At 32.3% G+C, this 15,786-nt stretch overlaps 2 protein-coding genes, 1 non-coding gene and 1 pseudogene across 3 annotated transcripts; 2 read left to right on the top strand and 2 right to left on the bottom strand.

Moving 5' to 3' along the window:
* Nucleotides 1–2,548: 2,548 nt before the first annotated feature.
* On the bottom strand, nucleotides 2,549–2,620 carry TRNAQ-UUG. Its single transcript has one exon. It is a non-coding gene; the product is annotated as a tRNA-Gln (tRNA).
* A 2,169-nt stretch (nucleotides 2,621–4,789) lies between these two features.
* LOC104825028 (auxin-responsive protein SAUR36) lies at nucleotides 4,790–5,899 on the top strand. Its single transcript, XM_010557262.2, has one exon. The coding sequence runs from the start codon at nucleotides 5,026–5,028 to the stop codon at nucleotides 5,647–5,649; it is 624 nt and encodes a 207-aa protein (XP_010555564.1). The 5' UTR covers nucleotides 4,790–5,025; the 3' UTR covers nucleotides 5,650–5,899.
* Nucleotides 5,900–8,392: 2,493 nt separating this feature from the next.
* Nucleotides 8,393–9,393, top strand: LOC104825182 (annotated as a pseudogene).
* On the bottom strand, nucleotides 9,380–14,120 carry LOC104825026 (11-beta-hydroxysteroid dehydrogenase-like 4A). Its single transcript, XM_010557261.1, has 6 exons — nucleotides 13,880–14,120; nucleotides 13,198–13,390; nucleotides 10,667–10,752; nucleotides 10,432–10,563; nucleotides 10,223–10,351; nucleotides 9,380–9,742 (listed from the first exon to the last, which is right to left on the bottom strand). The coding sequence occupies exons 1-6, from the start codon at nucleotides 14,060–14,062 to the stop codon at nucleotides 9,545–9,547; spliced, it is 921 nt and encodes a 306-aa protein (XP_010555563.1). The 5' UTR covers nucleotides 14,063–14,120; the 3' UTR covers nucleotides 9,380–9,544.
* Nucleotides 14,121–15,786: the final 1,666 nt, after the last annotated feature.

Here is a 15,786-nt window from a genome sequence, read left to right as displayed (position 1 = left end):
ATCGTGATTAGATGCGCTTAATTAAATATTTAAATGATAATTTAGATACTAATCTAATCATATAATAAAAATTATTTGGACTGGGTCTGGCCCAAATACATAACTACAAGTGGTTTGACCTACAAATGATGTGATGGACCCAAAATGTCTGGAAATAAATTTGAGACGACACCAATCTGAACCAAACTAAGAATTTATTTTGAAAATTAGAGTATTTCAGTTAGGATTCAAATATTTCAACTCGGACTCAAATAATCAAACATGTAATGCCCACGAAAACAGATATGAATTTGGATTTTTTTTTTCAAGTTTTGGATATTAAATTCAAAAATATCGATAAAATACACAAATATTCCTAATAATAATAAAAAAAATTACAAAATTATTGTTGTCATTAACATTAAACCTATATACATTTCTCAAATGCACTCGTTTCTCATTATATACTTTGGAAAAGGTGAGCTCTGCGTGGGCAAACTTAAAAAATGTACCTACTTTGGCTACATTGACTTCAGTGCATATCTCTGAAAAAAGACATAAAAAATACCTTCAGATACGACCTTTATAATTATGTTTTTCTCATAATACCCATCTATGTGGGATCCATAAATAAAAAACCTGACACGATACTGTAGAAAATTTAAAAGAGAGGGAAAAGAGTAGTTTTCGGTTTCGTATAAAAAAATTTAAATATTTTAAAATTTAAAAAATTTCATCCATTACAAAAAAATTAAATTTTTTGTTGGGAATTTTAAAAAATTTCGGTGTGTCTAGTGTGACCAGTGTGACTAGAATTGCAGTGTGACTAGTATGACCAGTGTGACCGTGTGACTAGAGTTTAATATTAAGTTATGTGACCTATGTGATCAGTGTGTCACGTGTGATCAGTGTGACCAATATGACCATAATTTAAAATTTGAACGGTGTGATCTGTGACCAGTGTAATCTATATGACCACTGTGACCTGTATGACCAAAATAAATTTTGAACGGTGTGACCAGTGTGACCAATGTGACCGTAATAAATTTTGAACGGTGTGACCAGTGTGACCAGAATAAATTTTGAAAGGTGTGACTAGTATGACCAGTGTGACCAATTGACCAGTGTTACCAGTGTGACCAGAATAAATTTTGAACGGTGTGACCAGTGTGACCAGTGTGACTAGTGTGACCAGTGTGACCAGAATAAATTTTGAACGGTGTGACCACTGTGACATGTGTGACCAGTGTGATTTGTATAACCAATGTTAAATTTTGAATGGTATGACCAGTGTGACGTACCTTTGTTTCGTTGACAATATGTTCTATTATCACTCCGAAAATCCATTTGGGATTAGAGATGCGTTTTTGTACATTTTTTGACAGTTTTACTCTGCAAATATCTTATTTTCATCAAATACCATACGATTCACTTCAGATTCATAAAACTCAAAAACAAAAACAGAAAGTTCATACATTGAACCAATCTCATTTATTAATAAACTTACCTTATGTTCTTGTTACTTGTTCTGTCTTCGGCCGAATCTCGAAGGAGATATGAAGTCATCGATGGAGAAATGTTCAATGGAAAAACTATTTCGTTTGTTTGACTGTGTGTAAAAATGAAATGAGAGTTAGAAAAATGAAGAGTTGAGAAAGAGAGAAGAGTTGAGAAAATGAAGAGTTAAGAAATTCTGAGAAAGAGATGATAGTTCAAAATGACTAAATGAGTGGAAGAGAGTTAGAAAATATTTTAATATTGATTTGTGTTCTATCACGTTACTTTTTAAAAGAGGTAATTATGTCTTTTGTGTATTTTTTTTTTATTGAACTTAAGAGTTTTGAAAGACAGTTCGTGAAGTCTTTGTAACAAAGTAAATATATTTTTCTATTTTGCCGCTCTGCGTGCTTATTCTCAATTGTATAACTACATTGTTGCGATCTCTCAATAATAAATTTATTATTTATTCGCATTCAACTACTAGAATATTTCCTTGGTAACCAAAATTCACGTGTCCGACTTCTTCTACGAGATGGGATAATAAATTTATTCTTTATTCGCATTCAAATACAAATACCTCTAAAATTTTTAAATATTTATTTAGTATTAATCCTTAATTTGAATAGTTTCGACGAAATCATGTTAAAAAACAATTATATATAAAAAAAAATTTGACCTGTTATTGTACTAACTACTATTTTGCATAAAATCCATCTCACTGTCTAGAACATTGTAAGTGATATCTGCTATCTATTCTCTAAAAACGATCTAGCTAAAAAAATATTTATAATGTACTGAAAAATTCTATAATATGAAATCATTTTTTTTAAATGAAGATGATATATTTTTATCATGTTTTTATTGTTTTAGTTGAAAAGGAGTTCCCCGTGTAAAGGTTTAAAAAAAACAAATTAACAAATGTTGGTCGTATAGTTCACTTCCCTATACTTAGAATATGACTAATCAAACTCAGATCTCATTCGGACATTTCAAAAGTAAGGGTTGTTTATGCAATTAATACAAAGTTTCAGGGTGTTTTATAAAATGATCTCTTAAAAAAATATAAAATAGGTCCTACCGGGAGTCGAACCCAGGTCGCTGGATTCAAAGTCCAGAGTGCTAACCACTACACCATAGAACCATATATAAATATATATCTTTATAAATTAAATATTATATAACAATAAAGTTTTAATTTAAAATTTTAATTTTCCATAAATTTTGATCATGTATTGATTTCTATTATTATTATTTTAATATCCCTAATCTCTTACAGTTCATTTTATAAAATTGAAAATTTGTATTAAAAAAAAACTCATGTCCGACCTCTATTGATCTATTCTACCTAGATTCAGCTTAATATATAAATCAAACACGATAAATTTTTTATTTCGATTCGTTTTTCCTATTTTAATATCTAATAAAATAAAACACAACTAATTTGGTACAGAGTTAATATAATAACATTAACAGTACAGGTATAACAGTATCTTTTTCATGGAATAAAATAATTAATGGTGCCATTCTTTAATGAATTATACACACTGACGTAATCTATGGCATATTATCTCATAGATTCAATATAATTCCTTTTCAACGCTACATTGCTTAGTTTTTTAGAAAATTGCCACGTTGTTTTATATATATATAATATCATTCCCCGCTAAATCATCATCATCATCATCATTAGTAGATGAATTTTCTTTGTAGAATGAATTTTTATATTATATATAAAATGTATTCTATTTTTTCATCAAATATATATATACACACATATAATATTTATATTTGAGATATATACGAATATATTTCAAATTATGAAAAGTACAAAAAAATAAAAATAATTTATATTTTTAAATCAAAATTTCATAATTGTAGTATTAAATATATTTATATAGTGATTTATTAAGGAGACGTTTCCACCATATACGTATATATACAAATCGTTTGGAGAAATTACCTTGGCGTGCTGCTATTTAGGAAAGGTTTTCTTTCTAATTTTTTTTTTCTGCATTTAAAAGGCACATTTCGTCCCAACTTAAATCTATTTTTTTTTATAAGTCCTAACTTGAATCTTTGTCCCCTCTTTATCTTTGTTTTTTGGTCGTTTTGTCTCCTCCATTATGTTTTCCTCAATGTTTATATTATAAGTTTTTTTTTTTATGAAGATATATTATAAGATTTTATAAAACTTGGAACTCATTTTTTGGTTTTTTCTTTTTTGTTTCTTATAACAAATTGTTCACCAAAATTGTTTTTTCTTGCGTTTTATTCAGTTCTAAAAAATTCATTTGTATTATTTTCTTCATACACTAAAAACTATTAAAATATATGAAACAAACCAATCGGAGCAAACCAGACTTGAATTTTCGACTCTAATACGTATTTAACCATTTTAAATTTATGGATATAAAAAATATAGCGCAAGCAAACATTGTGAGGGAAATCTTCTTGGTAATGGCTTAAAATGTTCTTAATTGCGACTCGATCGATACATCCCCATGCTAAAACCAGACAATCCAAATATCACAAGTTCAAATGTCAACGAACGCATTCAGATGACATCATAGATTGGGTCAAGGGTTTCAACTTCCCTTGTAGTAAAATAAAACATATATGATTTTAAAAATCGGTGCAGATAGTTCATCATCTTAACCAGAGATTAAGGGTTCGAATTTTTTTTAGGAATGTAGAAATATTTGAAATCGGTGTTTTACTAATTTGTTCGATAATTTAGAGACGAACGAAAATTAATCTGAATATATAATATTTAAATATGTCGATATATAATTAAACTCTGTTTATTAATCTTGTGATCAATAAAAAACAGATATATTATGTTCATCTTATATTAACTTTCTTGAAAGGAAAGATAGAAGTCTTATGCAAATATACACAACTCTTATACCAAAAAAAAATACATATACACAGCTCCAAATACGTGTGTGTGTGTATATATATGTCTGTAAATACATATCTAAATTTCATATATATAAATGATATTGATTTCACATACATATATATACACACATGCATGTACGCATGATGTTTGTGTGCCAGGTGGACGACGACTTCCCCTCAAAGCCAAATGCGTGGTCAAAATCCAACACCTTTTTAACATAATGTGTCCGTTGACCAATGAATTTAGATAAATAAAGAAAGAGATAAGCTTAGAAAAAAAAATTAAGTTTAAAGAAGTCTATTATTGAGCATATAGCACGAGTGCTTATATTGGGAAGTATGGGCCTACTACAATAGTTCTGCCTACATAAACCCCTCTCCTACTTGTCAACCCCCCACAATCTCTCTCTCTCTCTCTCTCTCTCTCTCTCTCTCTCTCTCTCTCTCTCTCTCTCTCATTTTCGCCCTGATGTTCTATAAATTCGATGAACAATGACCAAATCAGATTACCCATTTGGATTTTCATTAACCCTTGTCTTGACCCAGAAGAAAAAAAGCTGTCTTTTCATAGGTTCTTGCCTGGGTTCACAATATCTGAAGAGCGCTGTGTGTTCTTGACTTTTTTTTGTTAGAGTTTTCAGCAAAATGGAATCAACGAAGAAGAAATGGTCCATAAAGGAGAATCCGATACTGAAGACATGGAAAAAGATGAAATCGTTAGGGCACATGAGCAACCGCAACAAGAAGAACAAGACTCCAGATCCATGTTCATCGCCCTTGCCATCCTCTTCCTACTCCGCGCCATCGTTCGCGAAAAGCCGGTCGTGGCACTGCTCCGCCCTTCAATCCGACCTTCACGAGGAAAAGAAAAGCCCAAACGACAAGAGAGATCGAACGGCGATGTTTGCGCCGCGTGGATGTTTCACAGTCTACGTGGGTCCCAAGAAAGAGAGGTTCGTGGTCAGGACAAAGCTGGCGAGCCATCCGATGTTCAAGATCCTGCTGGAAGGTGCGGAAGAAGAGTTCGGTTACAGAAGCGAAGGACCCATTGTTCTTCCTTGCGAGGTTGACTTTTTCCTCAAGGTTTTGGCGGAAATGGAGTCTCTCGACGAAGAAGACGAAGAAGACTGGAATAACAACCTTCCGGTTTGCGGGCTGTGCAGTCCGTACAGATCGTACGGTGGTGGAGCGGATTCCACGGCTGTGAAACGCTACGGATCCTACAAGGTCCTTCGAACTCCGCCAACGTTCAAACTGAACTCAGTATGAGTTTATGTTGCAAAAGAGTCCCTGTCTCCCTAAGCATGTAAATAGAGTGAATATTGAAAACTACAGCAAAAAATAGAGGAAGAGAGAGATAAGATCACCAAGAGAAGTAAAGTAAATGAGTTGTTCTTCTTGCTAAGCCTAGAGGCGCATATACACTATATCCTTGTAACTGTGTAGAGATTTGTTGGTTATTGGATTTATGTTATCTAATTTTTGTATCGGACAATTTGTGGGTCGAGTTACATTGTATTTTAAATTGGTTCCTCCATCTTTTTTTTTAAATCGCATATAAATACCCGAATTTTTACAAAATTATCGGATAAATATCAAAGGTATAAAATCTCAGATAAATACTGAAAATTTTCAAAACTTTCACATAAATATCCAAACTTTTAAAAAATTGCCAAATGAAACCAAAATCTAATAACAATGTTAAATTTACTATGGAATTTATCGGTTGATAATTGTTGACTTAAGATTCTGACGCCGTCAATAAATGTTGTTTCATTTGGCAAAATTTTGAAAGTCTATATATCTATGTTTGAGTTTTGAAAAGTTTAGTTATTTATTTAGAAATTTAATAGTTTATATATTTATTTGAGAATTTTTGTAAAAATCCAGATATTTATATACCATTTTTTGTTGTTGTGTGTGTTTGTAATACATTGGTTTAAAGTTTAAACTTACAAGCTATGGACAGAAATGGTGGAAAGAGAGTAGCTTCAATATCAATCTCAAAACCGATATAACCGGAGTTTGATCTTTTCTCTAATCTCTAATTCTCTACGAGACAAAGTCACTTTGAGGTTTTGAATTCGATTTCACTAGTTGGAAGGAGATAACACATTTAATTGCGTGACTAAAAGCTGATTTCATATTTAGAAGATTAAATGGGCCGGAGACCAATAAACCTTTGTATTATAAAAAAAACTTGTATTTACTTGAAGATAAAGGTTTTATACAACTTCAGAACATTGGGGTGCGATACATATATATATATATACACACACGTTGGGACGCAAATATACATTCAGTCAAGAAGGAATACTAAAATTCAAATATATCGCTCATGAACGGGTTAGTATTTCAAAAACAAATTATAATGTGAAATTCGGTGACGTGCTACTACAAATTTCTTCCCTAACTGAGTGGGTTGAATTTTGTGAAACTTGTAAATCGTCCAGACTATTTAGAAGCTTTAGGTACAAAGCAACCTAAAAAACGACGTCATTTTATTCGATAGCTAAGGATATTTTATTTTATTTGTTAATTATATATGTATATATATGAAATTAAGTTTCAAATAATCATTGAAAATCTTTTCTTCCAATGCCAAAAAATAGGAAATCTTATTTCCCTGCTTGTTTGTTACTTTTTTTTAATTCATTTTCATAGTTTTACTTTAGTCGCAGTCAAACAAACCACTTTATTTAGGAAAATCACATATTAATATACTTAAAAATATAAAATAAATAAATAAATTTTCAAATTTTCAAATAAATACACGAACTATTCCTAAATCCTATATTAAACCCTAAACTTTAAAACATTTTAAAATATTTACAAAAACCGCTTTTAAATTAAACCATAAACACTTTATTTAGAAAAATCACATATTAATATACTGAAAAAATATCAAATAAATACATGAATTTTAAAATTTTTAAATACACGAACTATTCCTAAGTCCTATATTAAACCCTAAACTTTAAAACGATGAAATTAAATCATAAATATTTACTTTATTTTACTCCATTTTTTAACAAGGGCGAAGCAATGTAACTCCACCTAAGGTCACTAGGGTTTCTGCGGGAGCAGAGGAACTGAGAAAACGGTAAAAAACTGATATAAGCATGTTCCGCTTTGAAATCTACGCGTTTCCATGTTTTTGTAACTTTTGTTTCCTTTTTTTGTTGCGTGATTTCACGTTCGTTGATTTGCTGCTTCTTCCTTTCTGGATAATCGGCGACTTCTGGTTTTGGCTAGGTCGCAGTTTCTATGAAATTTGTGCGTGTTCTATTATCTGGATATGGTGTGGCGTCTAGTGTTGGCTTGGGCATGCTTGCGAAATCCCACTGGTGTCCAGTGTCGGTTTGAGCTTCAGTTTTCGTTTTCGTGGTTCAAGTTTAACTCTTTATCTTACGCTCTGTATCGTTTTCACATTCTGAATTTGCAGCCGATTACCTTTTTTTTTCCTGGCGATCGCTTGATGATTCTTTTGGTTTTCGAAATTCGATTGCTTGGTTTACTGCAAAAATGGGTGTTTGGTTTTATGTATCTGTTTGAAACCTTGTTCACTATTTATATTTGTTGTTAATAGGCCCCGAAGAAAGGGGTAAAATTGGCTGCCGAGAAGAAGTCGGTATGTCATCGATTGTTCTGGTCTTCGTGGCCTGTCAGAATACATTCGTTTATAAATTGCTTTCTCCGCTCTGAATTGATGTCCATGTTTTGAATACTGGGGTTTCAGGATAAAGTTACCAACCCCTTGTTTGAGAAGCGTCCCAAGCAGTTTGGTATCGTGGGGGGGCTTTGCCTCCCAAAACCCGATACATCGAATGGCCAAAGGGATCAGAGGTAGAGGTTTGATGAAGTTGATAATTTGTGTTTGGCATTTGCTAGAATTTTTCTGTAGATGTGCAATGCTTCTTATGCTGGCTTTATGTTACCATCCTGTGATTTCTCTCTGAACGTCATCTCTGTAGGAGCAAGCGTATATCTCTGCGTGTAGACTCAAAACTAAATGCCCTGTAAAATCTTCTGTGGGACTGATGCTCCTCCTGGTTATTTTACTGCACTCTCAGAATGGGTTGGGTGCATTCCTCTGTGTTGTCGAGCCGGTTTGTTGTTAGCCTTGAAGTTGCTACTAACAGTGTAGATTTGATGCCCCTGCTACCACCGGGGTTACTAAGATAATTTTCATGCCATATTTCTTGTTGCAGCCACTAGCCTCTTTAAGCTTCTCCTGAAATACAGGCCCGAGGACAAGGTGGTAAAGAAGGACTGAGGGAAAACCTGTTGAAGCAAAGAAGCCAATTGTTGCAAAGTATGGTCTTAACCATGTGACATACCTCGTCGAGCAGGTCTGCGTTTCTTTCCATGATTTTCTCTTCTCTTTAACCATTAGTGTAAGAAACTCGTGCATGTGAGATTTACAGAGAGTTCTCCTTTTGACCTAATTGCAGAACAAGACACAATTGGTGGTCATTGCTCATGATGTTGCAAACCCTATTGAGTTGGTTGTCTGGTTGCCTGCTTTGTGCCATAAAATGGAAGTTCCTTACTGCATTGTGAAGGGCAGGCAAGTCAAGCCTTGGAGCTGTAGTTATCATTTTTCTTATCTGTTGATCACCCTATATTCCCGTGTTCATTGGTTGCAGATTGTCCAACAAGAAAACTGCGTCTTGCTTGTGTCTGACCACAGTAAAGGACGAGGACACGTTAGAATTCAGCAAAATCCTTGAGGCCATCAAGGTAAGATGTTCGGGAATTACAGAGACAGGTCTTTCCCCGTGGCTCGTTTTCTTCAATGGGTTTTTTTTCCCCTGTTTCTGCAGGTGAAGTGGGGGAAGCGGGATCATGGGATCGAAACCACAGGCCAAGACCAAGGCCAAGGAGAGGCTCCTCGCGAAAGGAGGTTGCACATCTGGAGATGTTCATGTCTTTATATGGTTATGTGTTATTATTCATTTCGAGTTTGCATCAACTGGAATGCCACTTTTGAGTCCTGTGATCAATTCTTGAAATTAGAAATTAATAAAAAGATGGATGAATTTGCAAAAATCCAAATATCTTATACAAATTTGTTGGTCACGCCCTCATAACTTTATTTCGCAACTGGACTTCAGTTTAAACTGGTGGTACATGAACTCTCGAGTGGGGTGTGTTCCTTTCTCTAGTCATGTTTGGGACGCTGTTTCTTCATGTTCTCGCGACCGAACCTTTCCATGAGCTCAGGGACGAGTGTCTTCAACCAGAACAAGACGTTGAACCACGACGGCACCGTCACGTTTCTGTCTCGACGGCAAACTCCGTCAACTATTCCTTTCGCACAGCCAGTCGCCGACAACATTGGCACCCACTCCCAACCTTCCTGTTCCATTCAATATGCAACTTCGTTACGAGAAACTATATATAATTCAAAGGAATTATACTTGGGATTTCTTACGTATTTGTTTGATTCTACAGATAAAAGGGTTAAGAGTATTTATAACCCGTGATTACAATCTTTTCAATCATATAAATATCTTACTACAAAGTATTCTAGTATCCAAAACTTTCTACAGATTGGATAAAAAGAATTCAGGGTTTGGTTCAAGAATCACTTAACCAAATTAAACTCGATTTATATAAAATAGAACATTAACTCAATATATCAAAATTAAGTTTAACTTCAGCAAGGCTTTGTTTTTCAACGGTGTAAAATCCGTACTTAGGGTTTTGTTTAGGGTTCAAGATTAAGTCTTCTGCACACACACACATATATATATATATATATATATATATATGCATGCTTCATCATCAAGAAAACGAAACCAAGCCATTTTCACATCCTTTGGGTGGCTGTATTTACCGTGGCAAGGACGTCAGGAGTAACCATATCTGTCTGGATGAGGCCAGGGGTTGCGACCGTTATCCCGATTTCATGTCCGAGTTCGATCCTCAGCGCTTCGTAGAAGTTTATCATCGCCGCCTTTGCTGCCTGAAACAAGAAACCACTAAGATCAGACTTGAAACAACATTAGGGTTTATCGGTTACCGAAAACAAAGAACCCTTCTTACACCATAGAAGCCCATGTATGGCTGCGACAACCACCCCGAAACCGATGATACAGCTATGATCTTCCCTTTGCTCCTCTTGAGGTGGGGGACCGATAAATGCGTGGTATACACCGAACCCCAAAAGTTGATTTCCTGCAAATCAGAACCCGAGTTTTTAATTATCAGAGTCTTGAAAGAGATCCGGCTCGGGGTTTAACCCAATATAAAGCTGCAAGAGACGTGAACTTTTGTGTACCATAACACGAGCAGCTTCAGAGATACGCGAGTAACTTTCGAATGCTTTCACTTCTCCAATCCCCGCATTGTTCACCAAATGGTCCACTTGTCTCATCCGATGAAACCAAACACGAAATTTCACATCAACATTGTTGAAATAGAAACAAAATATGGAGATTTGATATGATTGATAACAATTAAAGGCATAATATCGATTAAGAATAAAATATATATCGTGATAATTATATTTTGCCTTATTTGTTTCTTTCGTATCTTTATTTCTTTGTTTCTTTCAATAATTTTTCCTATAAATGTATGGATTATTTTCATTGTAATGTAAGAAGAAGAAGAGATGTAGCAATAAAAGTAATTCCGTTTTTTTCTATTTGTCTTATTTTATTTCCGCATTTTATTTTTCTACATGGTATCAGAGCTTCTGGTTCTTTTCTAATTTGTTGTTCTTTTCATAAAAATGATGATCGATAATGAGAGTGAAGATGAAGATGATGATATATCGATCTAGTGGTAATATCATTTCGAGTTTTTTTTAAGAATAAGAGAGTCATTTTATTTTTATTTTTTTTATTTTCTTTCATAATCCCACATGTTTCTAAAGATTATTCGCATAACCGCCAATCATCTTATTCTTGCCAAAAAAAATTGTTGTCATTAAACGCTTTCGCGTAGTTGCCTTTCAATCTCGGATGAATCAGAGTTATTCCCGAGACTTCTTTCTGCACCGCGATTGTCGTCCTTTTTTTTGTTATCATCAAACGATTCTTTTGTGCATGGTGCCAAAGTTGCAGCGCAGTCGTTTGTTTGATTTTTTTTAGTTATTTCTTCTATTGACACGAGTTCGCAAGGTGATGAGGTTCAAGCGGCATGCGTTTGATCATCTTTTCAGCAAGTTGGACGTTTCGTGATCTTCCACGCTCCAACTTGAAGGGGGATGTTGAGATATACCGGATCTTGAAGAATATTATGAGATATATCGTATAATGGAGATCTTATCAAATCCGGAAAATATATATTTAGAAATATTTATCATTATGTCTAGTTTACTTATTCAATGTAAGACTCTCATCTATTTATATGTAATTTTGGTTATCAAAAAAACTCAAAACAAATTACTGTTGAAATAGAAACAAAATATGGAGATTTGATATGATTGATAACAATTAAAGGCATAATATCGATTAAGAATAAAATATATATCGTGATAATTATATTTTGCCTTATTTGTTTCTTTCGTATCTTTATTTCTTTGTTTCTTTCAATAATTTTTCCTATAAATGTATAGATTATTTTCATTGTAATGTAACAAGAAGAAGAGATGTAGCAATAAAAGTGTTTCCGTTCTTTTATCTTTTGTTCTTTCTTTCTAATTTAATTTCCGCATTTTATTTTTCAATATGGTATCAGAGCAGCGTTGCGATCTGAACTATATGTTTCTCTTTTTCTAATTTTCTAATCTCTTCTTTCTTTTGCGTTTTGGATGTTCATATATCCAAATCGTTCAAAGGGAGAGTAAAAAAACCAGATTCAAACGATGTGCTATGACAAAAAGAAGTCAAAGCTAAAAACTCTAAGATCAAGCAAGATGCTATGACAAAAAGAGTTAAAGCTAGAATTTTAAAGTCAAGCGAAGTGATTTGAAAGAGGTTAATACTCTCTAAATGAATGAAATTTGGTTTCTATGGATTGTTCTAATAACAGTGAAGTTTTTCATCATTTTGTTGTATCTTCAAGATTGATTTTTGAATTCTTTCAAAATCAATCTTGAGGGAGAATGTTGAAATAGAAACAAAATATGGAGATTTGATATGATTGATAACAATTAAAGGCATAATATCGATTAAGAATAAAATATATATCGTGATAATTATATTTTGCCTTATTTGTTTCTTTCGTATCTTTATTTCTTTGTTTCTTTCAATAATTTTTCCTATAAATGTATAGATTATTTTCATTGTAATGTAACAAGAAGAAGAGATGTAGCAATAAAAGTAATTCCGTTTTTTTCTATTTGTCTTATTTTATTTCCGCATTTTATTTTTCTACAAACGTTGCCTTGATCTCAAATTTTCTTCGCGATCAACTGGATGAATTTTTCGTTTCCACTTATATCGGTTTTGATTTAAATCTTTCGAAATTTGCAATAATTTGTTCAAGTTTAGATCTACCCTCCGTTTATCTTCGCCCCATTCTTATGCTTTACACTTTTCTAACCGGAATATCTGTCGAACTAAAATGCGAAATTATACATCTATTTATTAAAATATCGAGATAAATTTTATCTATCTTATCGATAAAAATGAGGAACAAGTTCCTTGACTATAAATCTAGAGAGTAGACAAAATAATAAGATAAAGTCACGAGAAATAATTGGAACGTATATGATTCAGATCCAAGATAAAGAATCACAATATGGATAGTATTTTCTAATATGATGTTAAATTATTTTCGGTCGACATGACTTGTTGTGTGCGTAAAAAATGGAGTCTTTGTACTTTGAAGGCCGAGGAATTGAAACGAGAGAATAATACTCACATCGACCGAAATGATCGATCGTCCCTTGGACGAAACGCTTACAGTCTTCGACAACGGAGACATCGCCGGTTATAACGATGACGTCCGGCGATCCAAGCCGCCGGGATTTCTCAGCCACCGCCCGCAGACGCTCCTCTCTCCGAGCAACCAACGCCATACGCGCCCCTCTGCGCGCGTACTCGTACGCCAGATGCTACACAAACCCACAAATATTCATTAAAGCTTATACATGTACATATATTATTTTAAATGTTTTTTCTTTATTTTTTTGGGTCAAATTTATTTAGCTGTTTTGAGTTTTAAATGAATGTTAGGTGAATTTTAGACAATGATATTTTATTGAATTTTAGATGTATAATTCTCTACAGAGAAAACAAAAAAACTCAAAACAAATTACAAAATATACAAAAATAATTATTTTCTCTATCCGTTGTTTTGTTTATTTCGAATTTACGGTTCACGACATTGTTACTGTTGATGATACGATACAGCATTGTTCGACACTGTTACTATTCATAAACTGCAAACAGTAACATTGAAAATTTCACCCACCTGGGTAAACTTTACCAAAAAAAAACATTAAAAGTTTCAATATTGAATTGAACCCAATTAAATTATCAGAGTACGAATGTAAATAATTAAAAAAAAAAAGACTAATTCGAAAAAAGAGCAGAGGATTGACCTCGCCGATGCCGGAAGAAGCTCCAGTGATGAGGATAACTTTTCCGGCGACATTTTCGGCGTTTATGTAACTCTGCAGACGGCGGCTGAGCTTAAAGAAGATAAACAATGGGGATAACAGAAGCATTAACAGAAAAACAAACGGAGGAACAACAACGTTAAGGATCTTGCTGGGCAAATCCATGTCTCCTCGCAACGTTGTTCAAACGGAGAAGAAAAGTCACGATTTAAGATATACATAATCGCGTTTACGTACGTGTGTGTGTATATATATGTGTGTGTTATGCATGTACGGAATTATTCACGTTTCGATTTCTTTACACGAGAAAGTCATTATTTGGAATTGAGAGATAATGGATGCTTCTATTGGTAATAACGCTCTAGCTAATTGTGGACTGCACTCGCAAACTGCTCCTTCTTTATAACATTAAAGCTAATATATATATAGGCTTATGATTTGTGGCTGAACCAACAAACTATTTCCATTCAATGCATATATAAAATACAAAAAAATTAATAAAATATCTGTCATTTTATAAATTTTTATTTTTTATAATTTATTTATTTACAATTTTATTTATAATCGTGTAAAAGTATTTTTTTTTTCGTTAAAACAAACTATATAACCATTAAAAAATGATCATGTCATGTAAATCAGTTTGTTTATATATTGAAGGATTTATTTGAGAGTTTGGTATATTATCAGTTTGAATTTTATCACTATTTTGAAATATCAATGTGATTTCTTTTTGAAAAAAATTACCTAGAAGTTTTTCTACCAAATCAAAAATAAAATTAAATAAATATATATATAAATACATTTATAAATATGATAAATATATAAAAATAAATAATAAAAATTGTTTAAAATAAAATTATAACTCTTACATATATTTAATCTTCTTACTCTTAATTTTTTGTATTTGATTATGATTGGATTGATGATAATGATTTTTTAATGATGGAATATAATGAAATAAAAAAGAGAATTCAATCTTTTTTATTTGATTTTCTAGATTCGTAAAAGTTTTTTTTTTAAAGAGGGCGATGCGAAATTGTAGTGTGACGTTTCCTTTGAAATTTTATTAAATGTTATATATATTTTTTTAACATCAATGGGAGCGGTCACTCACTTATAAAGTGGTGGGTCCACCCCTTCCCTATATTTAATTATAAATATGGTTGCATTTGCTCCGTTAAAAAAATATGTTTTTCATTAAAAAAAAACATAAAATTTAATTGGGCCCAGGCCCAAATGAATTTTGTTTGTTCCTTAGTAAATAAATTTTAAGAAATCCCAATCATCAATATATTATCATTTATACATACATCAATATATTTAAGTTCAATCCAAATTTAATTAGAATTATTAAAAATGGATAAGAATATTTGTAATAAATAAAAATAATATATATATATATACTAGCATATTTAAACTTTAAAATTGTAATAATAATAATAATAATATTTTTTTAATAACTGAACTTTTATTTTAAATTTGTACTGATGCTACGAAGAGAAATTACTAGAGGAATATATAATACGGGTTGGTCATATGGGAGAATAGACATTCCACTTGGAAAATAGACAATATGGCAATACAATAAATAAATAAATAAGAGCGATACGGGTATTAATTATGATTTACACTTGCAGTGTGTAGAAATTTTGGAGAATTTAATTCAAAATAAAATAGATAAATAATTCATATGATAATCCAAATAAATTTGGCGATAAACGGTGTCTTTTTCAGACGGGTGTTAAGTTTGTGGTTAGGCAAATCAACCACACATGCGAATTGAAGACTTACATAATAAATGAAATTAAAGAAAATTAAAGAGAGAGGAAAAAATATCTCTAATCCAAAAGTGTTGAAAAATTGGAGCGGAATATATATATATATATATA

Source organism: Tarenaya hassleriana, unplaced genomic scaffold (assembly GCF_000463585.1).
Source record: "Tarenaya hassleriana unplaced genomic scaffold, ASM46358v1 Cleome42, whole genome shotgun sequence".
In the NCBI taxonomy this organism is placed as follows: Eukaryota; Viridiplantae; Streptophyta; class Magnoliopsida; order Brassicales; family Cleomaceae; genus Tarenaya; species Tarenaya hassleriana.
Note: the sequence above shows the minus strand (reverse complement) of the source record. Positions and strands in the feature narration are given on the sequence as shown.

Coding starts and splice junctions, on each gene's coding strand:
- LOC104825028 (XM_010557262.2), top strand. CDS start 5,026: ATGGAATCAACGAAGAAGAAATGGTCCATAAAGGAGAATCCGATACTG.
- LOC104825026 (XM_010557261.1), bottom strand. CDS start 14,062: ATGGATTTGCCCAGCAAGATCCTTAACGTTGTTGTTCCTCCGTTTGTT. Junction 13,391..13,879: donor CTTCTTCCGGCATCGGCGAG/GTCAATCCTCTG, acceptor GGGTTTGTGTAG/CATCTGGCGTACGAGTACGC. Junction 10,352..10,431: donor CATACATGGGCTTCTATGGT/GTAAGAAGGGTT, acceptor TTCTTGTTTCAG/GCAGCAAAGGCGGCGATGAT.